This window comes from Ascochyta rabiei, chromosome 18 (assembly GCF_004011695.2).
Source record: "Ascochyta rabiei chromosome 18, complete sequence".
NCBI classification, from domain to species: domain Eukaryota; kingdom Fungi; phylum Ascomycota; class Dothideomycetes; order Pleosporales; family Didymellaceae; genus Ascochyta; species Ascochyta rabiei.
The window spans coordinates 1,183,112-1,201,812 of record NC_082422.1 but is presented as its reverse complement, the minus strand read 5'-3'; the positions used below and the strand labels follow the sequence as shown (position 1 = coordinate 1,201,812).

The window sequence follows — 18,701 nt, the reverse complement described above, 5'->3', positions numbered from 1 at the left end:
CTAATTGTAAGACTCCGGATTCCGGACTTTGCGGGTTGTAGATTGCAAAATCGGTGTTTGCGGCGTTTAGAAATGTTCACGCGACGTAGTCTGAAGTGTGAACCTCGCTGTCGTCATGGTCTCCCTAGAAACACGCCTATGAACGATTGAAAACAACGTGGGAATGAGAAACAAATCGACTTGGAGGCTGGAGAGGTAGAGTCTTACAATATCACGAGCTACCAGACGGTGCATGTAGACAGGTCGCGAAAGCACTTGCTCAGATGCTAAAAGCAGTGCATTGGTGACTCATGTCCCTCAACTTTCAAGTCCCGCAGTACAGACCTTTGAAAGTCTCTCACCCTTTTCAATGGCGTGTCTGAAACAACTTATCTGCCATTCCACAGTTTCGATGTTGGCGTGCACATCACGTTTTCGCTCCACTGTTTGAGCAGCTGCTACTCAGTAATTTGCCAATAGAAAGAAACTTCTAATAGTATGGAGCTGTCAAACGGAAGCAACAGATGGTACGGCTTTTGGTGGCTGATGCAAGCAATGGATACTGATACGGTATGAATCAAAAGAATCTTCGACATGGCTGCGGAAACAATATCCACGGCTGCAGCTTTTTGACTTTAATTTTAGCAATTCGTACGCACTCACGGAAACAGGAATCTCATGGAAACCCGTCTTTACTCCAGTGAGGCTAGATACTCTTCACTAGAGACTGCTACGACAGTGCAGCGGATAAAGAGTGATTTTCTTGCCCGCGCTTACTCCCTCGCTTCCTCCCTCACTTCCTCAACCTCCGCGAATCGAATGCGGATGGTCGAAGCTACAGGTCTTTGCTCTTCTTCAATATAAACTATACACAGAACTCTCAACCAGGTTTTCATGCTGGAGACAATCGCATGCTCAACACATGTGTTCGTATCCTGCACACCGAAACAAAACTTCCAGATGCTCATGGTTCCATGAACAGTGGCTGGAACAAAGGAGTTCAACAGGCAGTGTTTCAAGATACAGAAAGCAATGCTTGAAAGCATACATGGATCCAGGAATGACTGAACTTGTAGCTACGACCTGTTTCTGCGCAGCTCGGTATGAGCAATTCGCAATCCAACTCCAAAAAAAAAAACAAGAGTCAAACAGCTTATGTGTCTTGGACCGCGATATTTCCACATTCGTCAACGACATGGAAACCTTCTGGCATGCGTCGAATCAAGAGACGCCACTTACCGCATCAAAGCCGCACACTGCATTTCCACACAGGCTTGCAATGAGAACCCGACGACGAAGATGCTCACCACTGAGGACTTCTTTGGCCGCAGCGTCTTATCAAAAGCAGTCGGTATCGAAACTCCCCCGCACACCTCGAATCGCGAGATACATCCCATTGCATCGAGTCCACGGATTGCGCGTTTTCGGATTGGTTGCTTGGTCGCGGATATCAGAGAGCTTGTTTTCGTGTCCTGTGCGGGTCAATTCATATGTCATGCGGCGGGTGGCATGGCGTCTAACGGTGCGTGTCTGCCGCTTGTTGAAATTGCGTTGGCATGACCATGTCTATCGCTGCAAGTATATCTCTGTTGTGTTCCAGGATTAAAGGCATGGGGATACTATTGTGTTGGACTGGGTTGATTGGGAAGTTGTAAACCATTATTTTGACCAGCCTTGAAAGGGCGTTAGAAGAAGTGAATGTTGTGGGCTTTTTCTTGGAGTGTGTTAAAGAATGATAACAAACGCACACTGGATTGCAGATCCGCCGGCATCTCAATGGCAATGTATTTGCATGGCTTTACCAATGTACGCTGCATCTCGCAGCTTGTTGATATGTTTCATTTGTACAGATTGAGTTACATGTTCTATATCGTACACCTTCCAGCTCTAAGCCTCGTCCGTCACCTTCTTTAGCTGGTCCCTGATATACGCAGGGTACGAGCTCCTCAAATCCACTCCATCCCTGCTTTGTAGCTTCGGCAGGCCCTCAATGCCAGCAAGCACTGCGGTCTTGATCCTGTCTTCGAACTCGGCAGCCTCTGTCGCAAGCGGCATATCCGCACCGAGGACACTTTTGGATGTCTTGAGTGCGTTCCAGATGGTGAGGAGTTCGAATAGGTCTTCACAGCAGTCGTTGAGGGCGAGGGTCTGCGTGGACTTGTTCTTGAAGTCTGCCTCTGTCCTTGCGTTTGATACAACAATGCGGTCGACGGATTCCTTGGCTCGCGTTAGACTGCATTCTTACGGAAAATGAGCGTGTCATAGCTTACCGTGAAGTTATCCTGCTTCAGAGCACTGACAAGACGGTTCGCGAGAGTCTTGACGATTTCCACATCGCCTCCATGCCTTTGAGCCGCAACAGCTGCCAATTCGGTCGGTGCGGCAATCACGTAGGGTTTGCTCCTCCAGTCGTTCTCCACCGCCATCTTGCCTCTAGACGAGACAGCGTGGTGCTCCTCTTCTTCCATCAGCTCCACAATCTGCCTTGCGTAGCGCAGTGCCTTGGCCGTCTCTGCCTTTGCCCATCCTGCGTTTGCCGCTCGGTCGTGTGCGCCCTTCAAAGCCCGCTTCGTCACGCTGTAGTTGCTCAAGTGTAAGCCCGTGGCCTTGACTCTCTGCAGCGCCTTCAGAACGAGGGCATGGTGCCCGTTCTCATTCAGCTTGCGCACGACGAGGTCCTGCCACTGTGGCTTGATGGCAAAGCCGGCGCTGTGGAGACCTTCCAGAACACGGACAACATTCTCCCAGTCTGCAGTTGTTTCGCTCTGGCGCACGACATCCTTTAGGCTTTGCCATCGGCTCGGTAGGAGGTTGCGGTCGATGTGCTCGAGCGGGAGGGTGACGTCGCCGATGGTGACCTCGACGGGCTCGGTTTCGAGCTTGGGGCGCGACTTTTGCTGGTAGACGAGCTTCTTCTGTTCGCGCGACAGGTGGCCAGGCAGGAGGACCTTGGAGTTGATGTTCGCGAGGAGGGACGAGAGCTCGGTGGAGGAGGGCTCGAGATAGACCGGGAGACCGCCTGCAGATTCGTCAACGCTGTCTGTTGACGGTGACGCCATTCGCTGTTTTGAGACGCACCCTTTGACCGCGCCACACTCCTGGAGAAGGCGCGACGTGAGCCATCTGCGTAGACGCAGGCGCCGCTTGGATTGCGCAGTGCTGAGAGACAGCTCCGCCGTATTGAGTGCATGGTGATGTAGCTGGCACGTCCTTGGCACGCACCCTCTGCTATGTCCAAGGCTCCATGCAGATGCACATTGCACATTTCGCTGACTAAGAGCCCCGAGCTCCGAGCTCCAAGCTCCGAGCTCCGAGCATCACCGCACCAGCCACTGCGCGCAGCCACGACGCAGCCACCCCCTCCACTTTTTCGCCCACTTAAAGCACAGCCTACCAAGACGTCGTCGAAAGCATGTCGGCGAAACGATACAGCTGGTACCTCCCCTACATGGAGTCACCGACCAGCGAGGAGAGCAAGACCAACGCCGGAATGGACAACGAACAAGCCACCTTCTGGCTCTCGCAGTTCATTGGCAAGAACCTGCGCATCCATGCTTCTGACGGCCGTGTCTTTGCTGGGCAGATGAAGTGCACCGACAGAGTGCGTGGTTCAATGTTCAACCCTCGACGATGGACTGACCGTTGCAGGACCGCAACATCATCCTCTCACTTGCATACGAGTACCGTGCACCGTCTGCTGAGGCCATTCGCAAGGCCGTTGAAGAGTCTGGGAGCCCATCTGCCAGTGTGACGTGGAACAGCCGCTACGTTGGTCTGGTCGTTGTGCCAGGACAGCACGTAAAGAAGATCGAATTCGAAGAGAGCACGTTGCCAGGTCAAAAAAGTGGCCTCACCCTCTGAGACAAGAGAGAAGAGAGAAGAGAAGAGAGAAAAGAGAAAAGAGCTTCATCCCCCAGATGTGCGTGTGCACGTGACCAGCGGAGGCTGCAAGCACAAGCACATTGACAATGGCGGCAAGCATGAGATGCTCAGGGGCGCCAATATCGGCCTGACTCACCCAGCAGTAACCAGTCGATGTGGTGGTCGTCACATGTCCTTTTCCATCTCGCTACCGAAGAATTGACAACACTCGCCAACACCGTCTGCACTGCGACACCTGGTCGTTGCGTCAAGCAACAACGCGTTGATGACTTCTTTGCGTGTTGGATTTGACCATCTCAACAACATCGACCCCAATAGTCATTCGACTTGACTCACTTCTCTTACATGTCCACACAGACGAAGGCCTCCAAGAGGCCGTCAACAAGCTTCTACAAGGGTCCAAAACTACAACCTCCCCAAACCTCAACCGCATGAGCCTCAATATATCGACAACAGCAGCTATTCGAAGGAGATTTGACACAGGCTCAACGCATCTCGCGTTTCGATCATCGATTCGGCCATCCGCCACACAGATGCCCTCACCTCTCCTTGAGCTCCCGTCTGAGCTCCGCAACATGATCTGGGAGTATGCGCTCACCAACGACACCAGATCCCTACGGTACAACCCCGACACCAAACGCTTCGACGTTTCTCAGATTGGGGCAGGACTGCTGGTAACATGTCGCTCAATCTCGTTGGAGACATTGCACACGCCAATATGTCTAAACACATTGTTTTTCAATGTCGGCACGATAGGAGATGTGGATATGTGGCTCCTGCTGGCGAAATTGGAGAGACTCGAACAAGCTACGCAGTGTTCGCTGAGACTGCCCCCGACGCCGCAGAAGCTGGCAGAGGCGCCTTCAACAACGCCTGAATTTGTTACTCTGAGCCGGTAGCCTCGAATAACCCGTACGCCCCAATCGCCACGACCCAACGTCGCGTCACGGGTCATATAATGCAGACGCCTTGTGTCATAAGTCACTGCCTTACACTGCTCGAGGAGTACGATTCTGGAGACTTTCCATTCCATCTTATCTGGACGGTGGAAGTAATACAACTTCCCTCCCGACTTAAGCGCGATGGAGATGCACTGTCAGATTAGCGATAACCAAAGGATTGAGGAAGGATTGGATCATGCTCGCGTGGCAGCAAAAGCACATCATCTCTTGAACTCAAAGCATCATCTCGGCGCTCTGGACCTTCATGGATCTCCAAGCTACTGACTCTCCTACCTTTGCTTAATACATGCGCTCGCCTAAAGGAAATTTAGAAAAGCTCAACCATATATCCGCAACTGCACCGGTTATAGCCAGCCCCACCCCGCATTCCCCTTACCCCATACCACCTAGCTCCCGCACCCGCATCCACCCCTACACATCTAGTCACAACACACTCACACTACTGCCAGCTCTCCCTCACCAAATCCACATCCAAAATGCCCACAAACGCAGCACAAACCCTGCACGGCAAAACCGTCCTCATAACCGGCGCATCCACCGGCATAGGCCGCTCCTGCGCCTTGGAATTCGCCCGCACCTCCACACTCCTTCAAGCTAATCCTAACAGCGCGGCGCACCGACCGTCTGCACGCCCTCGCCGCGCAGATCACACAGGAGCTGGGCTCCGGCGTTAAAGTGCACGTTGTTGACCTTGACGTTAGCGAGAGCGAGGAAGTCGCGGGGTTGTTTGGGGATCTACCCCCTGAGTTTCGGGATGTTGATGTGCTGGTGAATAATGCGGGGTTTATGTCTGGGTATGAGAGGGCGCCGGAGATTCCGATGCGGGTTGTGGGGATGTGTGGGCGACGAATGTGGTGGGGGTTATTGGTATGACGCATGAGTTCTTGAAGGTTGCGAAAAAAAAGGGAGGGGAGGGGCGATGTGGTTATGATTGGGAGTATTGCTGGGAAGGAGGCTTATGCTGGGGGGTCGGTGAGTGTACCTTTCTTTTCTACAAGGAGGGAGTGGTGATGATGGGATGGTAGAAAGAAAGCGGTCTTGAGTAGATGATTGTAGATGGTGGTAATGGGTACGTGATAGATGACAGTGTGTGCAGATTTACTGCGCAACTAAAGCAGCAGTGAGGAGTTTTACAGATGTCTTGAGGAAGGAACTGATTCGAACGAGGATCAGAGTCATCACGGTCGATCCAGGGCAGGTATTGACGGTAAGTGACTCGCGTTGACCTATCCAAAAACACTAGACTAATGCAATTTCGTAGGAGTTCACGATAATCCGAAACCGCGGCGACGAAGCATCAGCAAACAAGGTGTACGAGTCAGTGCACAACCACAGCCCAGCATTACTGATTCACAACCACTGACTTGAACCAGGGGATGCGATCCCCTAACACCTGACCACATTGCAGAAGTAGTCGTATTTGCATTGCAGCCAGTAGACGAGAGAACGTGGTGGTGGCTGACTCGATGTTGTTTCCGAATTATCAGGTTAGTGGTACTCGTTCGATTCTCTGCAAGGTGCTGCTGATTCAGAATAGGCTTCGGCGCTCGATTTGTACCGTAGAATTTGATCAGAAAGTCGACGTGTCGGTATTAGATCTGAATGATTGTAGCAGCGCCTTTGCGCTACTCAACAAAGACGAAGTCATCATTCATAAAACATTGTCGACATCTTCAAGACATCGCTTGCGCTTGGTCAGTGGGGGCGGGCTGCGTGAAATATGAGCTTTGCGCAATTTGTGTATAGGAGTCAACATACAAGCCTATAATCCGGGGAAGACGCGCATGCATCGAAGGAAGGAAATGCTTGATGGTTTTTTGATTTGCTGTATATCTACACGGTGGTCGTGTAGGCCGACATGGTACGGTGAAAGAAACGATAGTTATTGAGGTAGTGGTCATGATGTTGAATCACCGACGAGATGCTCACATTTCTGAAACGTCTTTGTCGAACTTTCACCCTACCTCGTTTGCTATGGATCCCGAAACTCCAAGGCTATGACGTCTGGTTTGGACACGCTGGGTCCTGAATCCCGACGCTACAGCAAGTCACACCGCTCTAGCATCCTTGAAGGCCTCCACAACCGACCAAAGATCTTAGGAAGATTTCGTCGGCTGACCATCTCGCAGTAGTTGTTGAGCTTGAGTGGCCTCTCCATCACACAGGTGATGTTGGATACAATCACCTGTTCACCTTCGTCTTGCCGGCCTTGGACTCAATATGGTCTACAATTATGATCCTTCAATCCGCGGAAGTAGTCTCATTGGACATTGCAATCACTAAAAGCTCACATGAGTCTCCCTCATCATCTTTCACTAGGCCCAAACAATATCCTCGCTAACCCCTCCAGGCTCTCGTTGCCAGTGGATAGGACAACCTTAAGAAGGCAAACGCCTTTCCCTGGCACATTGCCGCAGGAAGTGCATCTGATGTTGTACCAGTTGCCCTTTTCGTCGCGTCGAGTCTCGTTGACTTGCTCACATCGCCTGTCAGTGCATCGCCAGATGAAGACTCTGACTGGAGGCTGCTGCGTGCTGGTGTGGACTGTACTGCTGTTACTGGTGGACATTTTGGCGGTAGTGCTGCGCTGAGATGAAAAGAGAAGAGATGGGTGTGATGGAGGGTGATCAATCTTGGTGTTGTGTACAGAATCTCTGGAAGGCTTGTAGCTGTGTCTGGAGGATTTGGACTGTGCAATTTCTGTGGGCTGTGTGGTCTTGCTGAGAGTAAGAGCGGTTCGGTATAGCAAGGTTCGACCGCAACATGCAACATTAGGCGCAAGCATGGTTGCCTAGGGTATCGTAACATCTTCGGACCTGCACCGACGCGGGGAAAGGCAGACATCGTGGGTCAAGTGACTGACTTACCTCCCTCACAATGAGCAGCTGACCTCCGGATTGCCGTTTAGCGCTCGAATGTTGGCTGAGTATTGCGTCTGTTGAGCTCGCAATGCCATGACCATCTTTAGGCAAGTACGAATGGACATGGCTTTCCCGAATCATTGGATTCTGAGTTGCTGAACACGCCACCTAGATATTTCTCATAAATTGGCCGTCTCTACTCCTTGACTGAAGCCCATGTGTATTTCATCCGCGTGTCTAAGTCTTCTGGTTTGTGCAAAAGGTTGACATTTTGCCACCATCTGCAAAATAACACCATCCGCCTGTGCCAAATTAGTCGGAGTTCCTGATATATCCATCTGGTGGAATTTTCATCTTTAGAACCAGCGTGTACCACGATTCCTCCTAACTCCGCTTCTCAATTACTTCAATAGCTAACGTCGACAACAATTAAAACATTCGTTCAAATATATCCGCAAATTAATCACTGATTTGCGCACCCTAAGCGCAATAGCTGGTATCTGCATTCAAGTACTCAGGCATAAGCAAGACTTCTGCGCATACTTTGCCTCGGTGACACTTTGCTCATCCGTGCGTCTATACCTAAAGGTAAAATGCTAGAAGTCGAAACGATTTTACTCCGCCTTGGGATGAGTCTCGAGTCGTCAAAGAGCTTGGAACTAGCTCTAGTGTAGTATGGCTTTCTCGTTACTTGTCCAATGTCTCGCCTACCTGTCATCCCGGACCGGACTCCAAACTACAAATTGGTAAGGGCTCTGCACAAGCAGTAAGTGTACCACTCGCTGGAATCTTCCAGACGATTACCGCTATAGGTTTTCCCTACCTTGGTCCGGACCACGCTTCATGTTGGCGCTGCGGCCGCGAGGGAGCCCCACCGGCAATGTTTTATTATCACGAAAGTGTACCACGAAAGTTTCCACGCAACCATCAACACTTCCCTGAACCAGTTTCTTCACCGAACCAAAGCCTAAAACAATGCCAACTCTCACCATCCCCGGCGGCACCCCATGCAAGCCTCGGTCGCGCCACGGTCGGGCCATCACCAGCGCCCTCGTCTCCTCCCCCAGCACGCTCTCCTAGCGCGCCGTAATCCTCTCGCGCAACTCAAAAGCCCCACCCTGGGTACGTCCGCTTGATCCAAACGGCCTACGCACTCAAGTTCGCGCCGTCGACTACCTGTCCCCCACCTTGCTAGCCCCGGCACTGGAAGGCGTGCACACAGTCGTTATCGTCACCTCCACTATAGACAGCTCACAGGCGCAGATTCAAATTAATCTGCTCCATGCTGCGGTGCAAGTGGGCTGTAAGCAATTCGCACCATTGCAGTGGGGGTTTGAGTTGCACGGGTGGGAGAACGTGGTGTTTTTGAAGTGGATGTCTGAAGGCGTGTGGGAGGAATGTGTAAAGCAGAAGAGTCAGATCGAGTGTGCGAGGCTCAATCAGGGGAGTTTCATGAATTGTTTGGGTCTAGGAATGTATCCAATGCCAAGTACTGTGGATTAAGATGCTTTGTTGCTGCTGATAAGCAAGGGTGGGGGGCATATGGCTGGTGAGGATGAGACGTGTCAGGGTCTGTTGAGATAGGGCGATCTGGGAAAGGGGTCTGCTGCTTTTCTGATCAGACTGAAGAATGGCATCGCGGAGCTTCCAGCTAACAATGATTGCGAGTCACGATAACCTCTATAAGAGACGTCGGGCGGTTTTTCGTCACTTCCCTTGAGTTGCCCAGGTGGGAAGAGATTTGAGTATAGCTGGTGATACAGTGACCATGGGCAAACTCCTAGAGCATGCTGAAGCTGTTACATGGAAGAAGATCCAGGTCAGTGTAGTGAAGCGGGCGGATCTCGAGAGGAAGTTGAGAAGGCTTGCACAGGATGATTTCATGGGGCGGCTGTGGACCGAGTTCAAACTTGCGTACGTCCGTGATATGGAGGATGAGGTGGTATTGAGGCCTGTAGGGAACCAGCTCTACCTAGATGTAAAGCCGATGGGAGTTCGGCAGTATATGGAGACACACTGGCTGGGCGTGTAGCTAGTCAGCTACTTACGAGGAAACTACTTCGAAAGCGTGAAAAGACAATGTAGCACATAAAACGCCGCGATATGATTAAACGTTTTTCAACCTGTTGAACACACAATGCTTTTATTCAAGAAAAGACCTCTGACGATCGGAAACTCGACACGCTGAAAAAAAAAGACTGAGAAACATTCATAGAAGACACATCCTCGGCTTGCACTCAAGACCTCAAGAGACAAAACATGTCAACCCGTTCTATCCAACCAACATGATCTACGTGAGAAAACCAAAGAAACGCTACAGTCACAAACGCCGTGCACTCATGTATGCCAGAACTCCCTTTCCCACAACGAATAGTCGCCGAAAGTAACCTCTCTTCGAACCAATCGACGGCCTCAACTCATATTCGTCGTATGAAAGCCTATCCAGCATAGACCGTGCGTAAGTCAAACAACAAGCAACAGGCAAACTGCCAAGAAACTGCGGGAAAAAAGTGTACACACAGCCAATGCCAAAAAGAAGCCTCTCCACTCAAGCCCTTGGAATGAAACTGCAACGCCAACAGGAGAAAAGGAAGGTATAGGAATTGGTTTGTCCGGATCAAATGCTGCTTGCAGTGATGTTTTGGTGCTCAGCCTGTTGCGGTGCGAACGTACGACGCAGGTCTTGCTGGTTTGCTTTTCTTACGTTTGTATCTGAAGTACAATGTATTGTGGACATGGCCATGATTCTTTTGAAGCAGAGAGTGAAACCTCCGGAAACGCTGCCCTGAATAGCAAACTAGCGTAGCGGTGAATTTCGGCGCCGTGTGTATTGGCCAATGTTGTAGGATTCGTCCCCAGGGTCGGTTCCGTCATGGCTGGGGTAAAAGATATGGGTCGTTCAGATCAGATAGATGGTCTTCTTCTCGTGGACCCAGGGATGGATTTGCTCTGAACCGTTCTCGTAACAATTCCAAGCCTCGTACCTCCCTACCCTTCTCCAGAATCCTGGCCTTCCTTTCGCTGCAATGACCACCAGCCCCTCAAAAAGTGATGTTTTGGATCTTGTAGTAGCGTATGTTTCTTTCGTAGCAATCTGGAGCGCCCACAATTCTTTCTCACAAATTGAGATGCTGTCCGGATACCAAAAGGCTTTCAGAAGCCGATCCTGACTATGAGCTTGGAACCGTGGATTGGTGGTAGTCAAGTCGCACTTTCTACCCGAAAAATCCTCACTTGGGGAGTCTGACTTTAACTCAGCCATGTGGGCCTCGATTCGAATAACACCATTTCTAATATCATCACCCGATTCTTCTCCAGCAGAGGAGTCTTGTAAGACAATTTGGGCGTCCGAACTCCGACCTTGCATAATTATGTGTAGGAGAACCCTACTCTTGATGTTGAGCCAGCTCCACGAAGGTTCTCCGATATCTACAGCTCCTGCCTCTGGCTTATATGTATGCCAAAGTAATTCTGTAGTACTAATCAGATGAGACCGTAAGCCATGCACAATCTTCCAATTTTGAGCTTTAGCAACTTCGCTGGCGAGACCTTGAAAAGCGGGCCATCTGTCTTTCCAGAGTGTCAAGTTGCAGATCGAATATTGCAAGACAACTTGTCCCCAAGCAACATAAGCGGTACCTGCGTCTGTTCTAGGATCAAGTAGCCTTGGGAAAGCGTGGCTGTTCAATTGCACACGGTGCGCATAGGGACCTTCGCAAACTTCGGTACGTCCACATGACCATGAAATCTTATCAGACCCAAAGCTAAGCACTCTGGGGGATAGAAATCTTTCTTGTAATGCCCACGCCCTACTTGACAAGGGGCTAGGCCATTCGCTAACCCTTTGAGCAAGGAAATACATCTCGTCTCTTCGGTATAAAGGGCAACCGACAAAGGCTAGGGCAGATCTCTTGAAGAACAATCCTCCGTCGCCATCTTTCGCTCCAGTTGCAGCTATTGTGCATGTAGAATGTCGGTAGATTGCACCCATCATGGCTGCTTCGTTCTTCCAATCCGAATCCGAATCCTGTAGGATGCACAGCGAATCTATCCAGATGTATCGGTATCCGAGCCACACCGTGACTTTCAGGGCTTCTTGAAATGTCTTGGAGAGAATCGACAGCGGAAGCTGGTTCAGATAGTCTTTGTATGTGCTTTTTTCAAGTTTGACCATCTTTGCTTTGCCCCAACAGTGCGAGAGGGTCAGGTACTGGACATCCGCAGGCATTTCGTCCCGAAGAACCACGCAAGCGGATTCTAACGAGTCATGTGTTGCGATGATCTTGACCAGCCTGGATGGTCGAAACCTAGTCGATATCATGCACGTTCTCCCGTCTTCATCAAGACAGCGAGTCAGCCAGGACTTGGCCAAACTAATTATCTCTGACGCGTCTGTGTTGGCATGCTTGAGCGTCGCTAGTCCTATAGGAGGCACATTCGTCCAACTACTGTAGAACCTCGTTCGAGAACATCCACTCAAGTATACACAGAAACTACCGTATGTCCTAGAATTGAACTCTAGGTAGTAAGAAGCGATGCAGCCTTCAACACAAGTACTAAATTCGCTGTCTTTTGCATGGGCGAGAATTGAACACAAGTGGCACCCCGCGCTTGCTGATGCGTGCAATGCCTCTATAGTCTCGTAATGATGGAACATTTCACCAAGTCGCCTAATGTAGGGAATTTCTACTGAGTGTATCCTGCCCACGTTCTGGATGAGACAATAATAGAATACCCAGGAATGTGTGAGTACTCGGTGGCAGAGTTCGCAAAGATTTGCATATCCAGGAATATCGTTCTCAACGGAAAAGCGGCTTTGAAGTTTCCTAGCGATCCAGTCCTGGTAACCATGGGGCAAACATTGGCCATTTTCGAGTGTTAATCTGCCCAATGCTTCATCCACCTCTTGTCGGTTGAACTCTTCTGGCTTGCCTTCCTTGGATGAAACGTTGATGCACGTAGATACGTCGTTACTGTCGGATTTCGGCGCGAGACGTGATTCCTCAAAGCTGCTTTTCCAGACGTGATACATCGTGTTCCTCTCTTTGTCATATAGTTGCACAAGACGATCTGAAGGTAGGGCCTTGTCGTCGCGGTTCTTCTTGACATCTTGCCAGTCATCATCGTCAAGGGCGTCCATTCGGATCTCTGCGTCCATTTGGTATTCAGAAGCATCAATTAGATGCTGTATGTCGAATTTCGGCGCATCCGTTGAGCCATCCAAGCTCTTGGTCAGCTCATCTAACACTGCATGATGTAGTGCCATTTCGCGCCTCCTCCAAGCGGTTGCCATGGTGAGCTGGGTAAAGAAAGCAAAATATATTATAACAAGTCGAGAGTAGAAAGGACCAGGCAATATAAGTGATCAGGCTGAGGAACCAGGCAGCCACGTCCGCCGAGCCATGACTGCGGGGCTGTGAACACGCATGCACCCAGCCCCCCACCGCAGGACCGAAGGACGATATGCTAGCGAATCAAAGCCGACGAGATCCTGGAAAGAGGTCAGCACGACAACGAAACCAGGCAAAAATCCGAGTTCTTCAGCATCCGGCCGAACGCCACTGCAGCTATATCTGTAACCACCCGTCAAAACCACAGTCCGCGAGCGCATTTTCTGCATCGTTGCGCATTGGGACGGTCAGGAGTGCGTGAATTGGGCAGTGCGCGCACCCAACACCTCTTGGAGGAAGAGAATGATAATCTGGGAGTTTGTAATGTACGTGCGAAGTGCCTTACTAGCTAGCTGACTGCCTAAATCCTGCAGTGACACCAGCACCGCCAACACATTTCGTACCTCTTCACTGTGTGCAGAAGAAGAAGAATCGCGAATTACAAGCAAAGAGGTATAAAGTAGTTAATTATGCATATCCTAAAAACTACACATATAACAGACAGTAGACATAAACCTTTACGACTCCAAACGCCATGCTATTTAGTGCTACACTTATTACATATAGAGATACCTAACATTACCAACTACCAGACTAAGCCCTAACCCTAATCTAAACCAAAAACGTTACCAATAACGTAAACAACTCTATGACTATGTTGTCTTTTTTCCTCTTCTCTTCTCTATCCTCATTTCTACATCTCATTCCCATCTACTCCCAGAAAGTAGATAGTGAGCTTTAAAACCCTACACGCTGTAGTATATACCACGTTGCACTATGCCTACAATACTATACTATACCAAGCTATTGTTAGGCTGAGAGGCACCGGCATGTGGCAAAGTCTGCCTCTTAAGAAGAAGAAGAAGAAGAAGAAGAAGAGACAAGGAGATAGATGGAGAGGGGGACAGTAGTGAATTCAGCATATGTCAAGAAATAAGTGTAGATGTACAGTGAACAGTAAGCTTTCGAGACCCTAAACGCCGTGCCGTGCTCGCCGTGTGTACAGGATCGCTAACAGTGGATATCAAAAGCAAAAGGCAAAAGAGGACAGAGAGGGTAGAGAGGGTACCAACACCACCCGTCCAGGCTATGCCCATTGTTCAAAACTCGCCGCCACCGCCCCCCAAGGCAGCGGCGCCCCAGATCCCCACGAGACCCCAAACACCGACACGCCACCCCCTCCACAGACCGTGGACGCCCTGCCCCTTGCGCGTGCGCACAGGGCGCTGGAACCCCATTCTCTGCGCGCTGGCCGCCTTGGAGGCGGTAGGGCCGACGGTAGTGATGCCCTCTTCGCGCATGACGAACCAGATGGTGCCGAGGACGCCGCGGTAGGGGCCCGGGTCGATGATGGTGTGGAAGCGGCGGAGAGAGGAGTCCTCGACGGGTTTCTTGAGGACGGGCTCCTTGAGGACGGGCTCCGAGTACTGGGGGTCGTAGCCGTGGAAGTAGGAGGTGGAGGCTGAGGAGGCTGGTTGCGGGGGTTGGCGGTATTCGGCGGCTAGGCGGCGGTTTTCGTTGTCTTGGAGGACGGCGACTTGGCCGCGGCGGAGGACGGTCTCGAGGGGGAGGCGGACGAAGAGCTCGGCGGTGGAGGAGAGGAAGGTGCTGAAGGAGTAGGTGGTGGGCGTGATGATGGGGTCGATGCTGAGGGTGGAGCGGAGGAGGAGCGGGGTGGAGGAGGAGATGAGGGTTGGTATGCAGGCGTGGAGCAGCGTGGCTGGCAGCAGATTGGAGGAGATGGATACCGAGGGGAGCAGGGAGAGGCAGGGGTAGATGGAGCGCGGGGCGGAGGAGATGGGCGTGACGATCAGGCGGGTGCGGATGAGGTCGAGGGGCGCGAGGATGGTGGCGGCGATGGCTGTGGCGGCGACGGCGACGGCCAGGGACATGAGCGGCGAGGGGCTGTCGATGATGTCGAGGCCGCCGATGCCGCTGGCAGAGGCGCCCATGGCGCCGGGGTCGGGGATGTTGAGCAGGGCGGAGATGGCGCTGCGGAACCAGCTCTCGGTGGTCTTGAGCAGGAAGTTGTAGATGAAGGTGCAGTTGGTGCCCTTCCACACGCCCCAGGCCGACTCCTTCTGCCACAGCTGGGCGATGACCTCGAGGAGCGAGTCTGCGCGCTTGAGGTCGAGCCGGCGGGCGGGCGTCTGCGGGGGGCGCGTGGGCGTCTCGGAGCGCGAGCGGCTGTGGACGTTGCGCTGGAGCGTCTTCCTGGGCGAGCGCGAGCGCGAGGCAGAGGGCGAGCGGTGGTCGCGGAGGCCGCGGAGGCCGTGGGAGGAGGGCGCGGTCGAGGTGAAGTAGCCGGGGGCATCGTCGTCCGAGTCGTCGTCGTCGTCGTCGTTGTCGTCGTCGTCAGGGAACTCGCCCAAGCCGCGGCGCGCCAAGCTGCCCGGCCGCGCGCGCTCACGCCCGCTCCACTCGTCGCCGTTCACGCGCAGGCCGGGTGCCAGCTGCCCTCGGGCCTCGTGGACCTGCAGCAGCGTCTTGGCGACCTCGAAGGGCTGGGCCAGCAGGACGCTCGTGTAATTCCACAGCGCCTGGTCGAGCAGCTGCTTGGCGTGCGCGGCGACCGAGGGCGACGAGCCGGGGAAGTAGCTGTCGTAGTCGAGGTCGGACAGCATGTCACGTGCCTGGCTGCCCAGCGACGGCCTCGACAGGCTGCCGGCGGTGGTGGGCGGGCGGTGCGGCGGCGGCGCGCTCGACGAGGACGCGGTGCTGGTCTGCGGCGGCAGCTCGGGCGGCAGGCCGATGGAGGGGGCGAGGTAGTACGGCCGCAGGGGATTCGGGGCATCGCGCGACAGGGGCAGCACATCGGCCATGGTGGGCGTCGAGCTTGTGAGGGCGTGGACAGCGCGAGCCTCGAGGGCGGGCACGAACTTCGAAGGCAGGCGTCGTCGGCGGCGATGCGGGTCCACTTTTCAGCCGATCCCGTCTGTGCGTCATGTCATGGGCGTCCCAGCCCAGCGCCATCACCGCCATCACCGCTGTCGTTCTCGTGCGCCCGCCCGAAACCGGTGCTCGGTCCTCGATCCTCGATCCTCGACTCTCTCCCGGCCTCGATCCTCGACTCTCTCCTGGCCTCGACTCTCTCCCGTGCTCGGTCCTCGACTCCCTCCCGTGCTCGGTCCTCGATCCTCTCCCGGCCTCGACTCTCTCCCGCCCTCAATCCTCTCCCACCCTCGATCCTCTCCCCCTTCGCTCGCAGCCCCCCCATCCGTGCTGCACAATGGCGTCCAAGAGGCTCCTGGGACACGCGCGGCGGTGGGTGGACAAGGCTGGGCCGCCGTCGAGCGCGCGCACCCCCAGATGCTTCGCCAGCCAGGCCAGCCGTTGGGCGATGGAGAGCAGCACACACGGCAAGACACCGCGGCCACAGCACCCATCTCGCCTGCCGTGCGCGGCGACGCCATCGTCGCGCGCTTTTTCCTCCAGCCCAGCGCCCCGCCACGGCCACCTCGACAAGCCCAACGCCGGCGAAGAGTGCGTCTCCCACCCCGGCCACGTCCACACACCCCGCTGACCATCTCTGCCAGACTGCACGTCACCTTCATCGACAAGGACAACCACTCCCACACCTTCGAGGTCTCGGCCGGCGACAACCTGCTCGACATCGCCCAGGCCAACGACCTCGAGATGGAGGGCGCCTGTGGCGGCTCCTGCGCCTGCTCCACCTGCCACGTTATCGTCGACGACGAGGCCAAGTACGACGCCATGGAGGAGCCCGACGACGACGAAAACGACATGCTGGACCTGGCCTTTGGCCTGACCGAGACCTCGCGGCTGGGCTGCCAGGTCAAGATGACCAAGGAGCTCGATGGCCTGGTCGTCAGGCTGCCGAGCATGACGCGGAATCTGCAGGCCAGCGATTTCAAGTAGACGGCTGCTGCTACTGCTCCGTCGATGCTGAATCGTGTAGCGGCTGGAATGCTGCGTGGATCCTGTGCTGGAGAGTGTGTGTGGGGGAAAAGCCATCTGTGGACCATTCATGTCAGGGGAGGTAGGCCCTCCTCACTGTACTATATACGGCACGGCGTCACCAAGACATGTACGCATGTACGCATAGAATCTTTGACTTGTATTGGTATCCAATGTCACATCACCTTTACCCAAACGCCTTTTCATTTCTGCTCTTCTTCTCTCTTCTTTTCTCTCTTCTCTCTTCTTTTCTCTCTTCTCTCTTCTTTTCTCTCTTCTCTCTTCTTTTCTCTCTTCTCTCTTCTTTTCTCTCTTCTCTCTTCTTTTCTCTCTTCTCTCTTCTCTCTTCTTTTCTCTCTTCTCTCTTCTTTTCTCTCTTCTCTCTTCTTTTCTCTCTTCTCTCTTCTTTTCTCTCTTCTCTCTTCTTTTCTCTCTTCCTCTCTCTTCTCTCTTAGTCTTCTCTCTCAGTCTTTGCTCTTTAATTGGTTCAGCACTATTCTTCGCTCTCCTTAGACTCTCCATCACTATGCTTCCCTCTCTTTAGTCTTTGCTCTCTTTACTCTATTCATCACTATGCTTCACCCCTCTTTACACGCTTCATCACTACACCCACCGCGCTACGCCTCAACAGACCCCTCTCTCGCCTTGGACCCGCCCGTGATCATGTCCAGAAAGCCCTGCTTGCTCATCTCCTTGACCTTCTCCTCGCGCTTCGCCATGCCCACCACATTCTGGTCCTTGGCCAGCTGCTCCGCCATCTCGCCCTTGACCTGCGCCGCACGCACCGCGTTGAACAGCTTGATGACGCCCTTCTGCGCCGTCCGCCGGAGCTCCTTCTCCTTGGCCGTCACCTCGGCCGTGCTGACGTCGGTGTCGTGCAGGCCCAGCACGTCCTTGACGCGTCCCTTTTCGCGCGCCGCTCGCTTCTCGGCTAGGATCTGTCGCCGCGCCTTCTCGTTCAGCTTGCTGTCGGCGAGCTCCTTGTTGGCCGTCTGCGCGTCCTTGGACCGGGCGAGAATGGGCTCGGACCGTTTTGTCGTCGTCAGCTTGGTGTTGAGGATGCGCGAGATGGACGTCGCAAATGCGTCTGGGTCGTTGCGCTTCTTCACTTTGCGTGCAACCGCTGTCGATGTTTCCGAGACGTCCGAGTCCGAGTCTTCAATATCAAACTCGTCGGCCTCGACTTCCATCTCGGACCCCTCCTCCTCCTCCTCCTCCTCCTCCTCCTCCTCTTCCTCCTCGTCGTCATCCTCCGCGGCCAGGTCGTCCTCACTCGGCGAGGCGTCGTGTGCTGGGTCGACGGGCGCAACCTTGGCGGCAATGGTCGCCTTGTGCTTGGGCTGCGGCTTGAGTGCTGACTTCAGCGGCTTGGGCTTGGGCTCCACGGCGTTGGCACCAGACGGTTCGAACGGTTCCTCCACCTCGTCCTCCCGCGGCGCCTTGTAGTTCTTCGGCGCATCGGTCGCGGCGTTCTCATTGCCAGACTCGTCGTCCGAACTGTGGTAGTACTTCTGGCGCTTGACCTTTTTCTTCTCCTTCTTCGGCTGCCCCTTGCGCATCTCCGCCTCCGTCCGCCTGCGCTTCAGCGATGTGTTGACCATTGTGGCTGTGTGGTCACTTTTGGTGGTGGTCAAAGTGTCGAGACTGCGCACCTGAACTTTTTTCCAGCGCACCGGTGGTCAGGGCGCATTTCACCGACGCCAAGGGCC

The 18,701-nt window shown here is 53.6% G+C and overlaps 10 protein-coding genes across 10 annotated transcripts, besides 11 other annotated features; 5 read left to right on the top strand and 5 right to left on the bottom strand.

Annotated features, from left to right (window-relative positions):
- Positions 1-901: 901 nt before the first annotated feature.
- Positions 902-1,585, top strand: EKO05_0010194 (uncharacterized protein; the record flags this gene model as incomplete). Its single annotated transcript, XM_059637707.1, has 1 exon — positions 902-1,585. The coding sequence occupies one exon, from the start codon at positions 902-904 to the stop codon at positions 1,583-1,585; it is 684 nt and encodes a 227-aa protein (XP_059493690.1).
- Positions 1,586-1,866: 281 nt separating this feature from the next.
- EKO05_0010193 (uncharacterized protein) lies at positions 1,867-3,169 on the bottom strand (the record flags this gene model as incomplete). Its single annotated transcript, XM_038942810.1, has 3 exons — positions 1,867-2,196; positions 2,250-2,998; positions 3,058-3,169. 3 exons carry the CDS (start codon positions 3,167-3,169, stop codon positions 1,867-1,869), a joined length of 1,191 nt encoding a protein of 396 aa, XP_038794741.1.
- Positions 3,170-3,256: 87 nt separating this feature from the next.
- Positions 3,257-3,295: a tandem repeat.
- Positions 3,296-3,391: 96 nt separating this feature from the next.
- Positions 3,392-3,840, top strand: EKO05_0010192 (uncharacterized protein; the record flags this gene model as incomplete). Its single annotated transcript, XM_038942917.1, has 2 exons — positions 3,392-3,580; positions 3,628-3,840. The coding sequence occupies 2 exons, from the start codon at positions 3,392-3,394 to the stop codon at positions 3,838-3,840; spliced, it is 402 nt and encodes a 133-aa protein (XP_038794740.1).
- Positions 3,839-3,883: a tandem repeat.
- Positions 3,884-4,292: 409 nt separating this feature from the next.
- Positions 4,293-4,760, top strand: EKO05_0010191 (uncharacterized protein; the record flags this gene model as incomplete). The annotated part of the gene is made up of 1 exon (XM_038942761.2): positions 4,293-4,760. The coding sequence occupies one exon, from the start codon at positions 4,293-4,295 to the stop codon at positions 4,758-4,760; it is 468 nt and encodes a 155-aa protein (XP_038794739.2).
- Positions 4,761-7,160: 2,400 nt separating this feature from the next.
- On the bottom strand, positions 7,161-7,667 carry EKO05_0010190 (uncharacterized protein; the record flags this gene model as incomplete). Its single annotated transcript, XM_059637706.1, has 1 exon — positions 7,161-7,667. One exon carries the CDS (start codon positions 7,665-7,667, stop codon positions 7,161-7,163), a length of 507 nt encoding a protein of 168 aa, XP_059493689.1.
- A 1,785-nt stretch (positions 7,668-9,452) lies between these two features.
- On the top strand, positions 9,453-9,716 carry EKO05_0010189 (uncharacterized protein; the record flags this gene model as incomplete). The annotated part of the gene is made up of 1 exon (XM_038947037.1): positions 9,453-9,716. The coding sequence occupies one exon, from the start codon at positions 9,453-9,455 to the stop codon at positions 9,714-9,716; it is 264 nt and encodes an 87-aa protein (XP_038794738.1).
- An 867-nt stretch (positions 9,717-10,583) lies between these two features.
- EKO05_0010188 (uncharacterized protein) lies at positions 10,584-12,977 on the bottom strand (the record flags this gene model as incomplete). Its single annotated transcript, XM_038947036.1, has 1 exon — positions 10,584-12,977. One exon carries the CDS (start codon positions 12,975-12,977, stop codon positions 10,584-10,586), a length of 2,394 nt encoding a protein of 797 aa, XP_038794737.1.
- An 871-nt stretch (positions 12,978-13,848) lies between these two features.
- Positions 13,849-13,882: a tandem repeat.
- Positions 13,883-13,925: 43 nt separating this feature from the next.
- Positions 13,926-13,953: a tandem repeat.
- A 221-nt stretch (positions 13,954-14,174) lies between these two features.
- Positions 14,175-15,896, bottom strand: EKO05_0010187 (uncharacterized protein; the record flags this gene model as incomplete). The annotated part of the gene is made up of 1 exon (XM_038947035.1): positions 14,175-15,896. One exon carries the CDS (start codon positions 15,894-15,896, stop codon positions 14,175-14,177), a length of 1,722 nt encoding a protein of 573 aa, XP_038794736.1.
- Positions 14,911-14,921: a tandem repeat.
- Positions 14,922-14,957: a tandem repeat.
- Positions 15,399-15,431: a tandem repeat.
- A 122-nt stretch (positions 15,897-16,018) lies between the features above and the next one.
- EKO05_0010186 (mitochondrial matrix iron-sulfur protein) lies at positions 16,019-16,953 on the top strand (the record flags this gene model as incomplete). The annotated part of the gene is made up of 2 exons (XM_038942942.1): positions 16,019-16,557; positions 16,611-16,953. 2 exons carry the CDS (start codon positions 16,019-16,021, stop codon positions 16,951-16,953), a joined length of 882 nt encoding a protein of 293 aa, XP_038794735.1.
- Positions 16,090-16,225: a tandem repeat.
- Positions 16,761-16,818: a tandem repeat.
- A 656-nt stretch (positions 16,954-17,609) lies between the features above and the next one.
- On the bottom strand, positions 17,610-18,593 carry EKO05_0010185 (pre-60S ribosomal particles component; the record flags this gene model as incomplete). The annotated part of the gene is made up of 1 exon (XM_038947034.1): positions 17,610-18,593. The coding sequence occupies one exon, from the start codon at positions 18,591-18,593 to the stop codon at positions 17,610-17,612; it is 984 nt and encodes a 327-aa protein (XP_038794734.1).
- Positions 18,191-18,233: a tandem repeat.
- Positions 18,321-18,373: a tandem repeat.
- Positions 18,594-18,701: the final 108 nt, after the last annotated feature.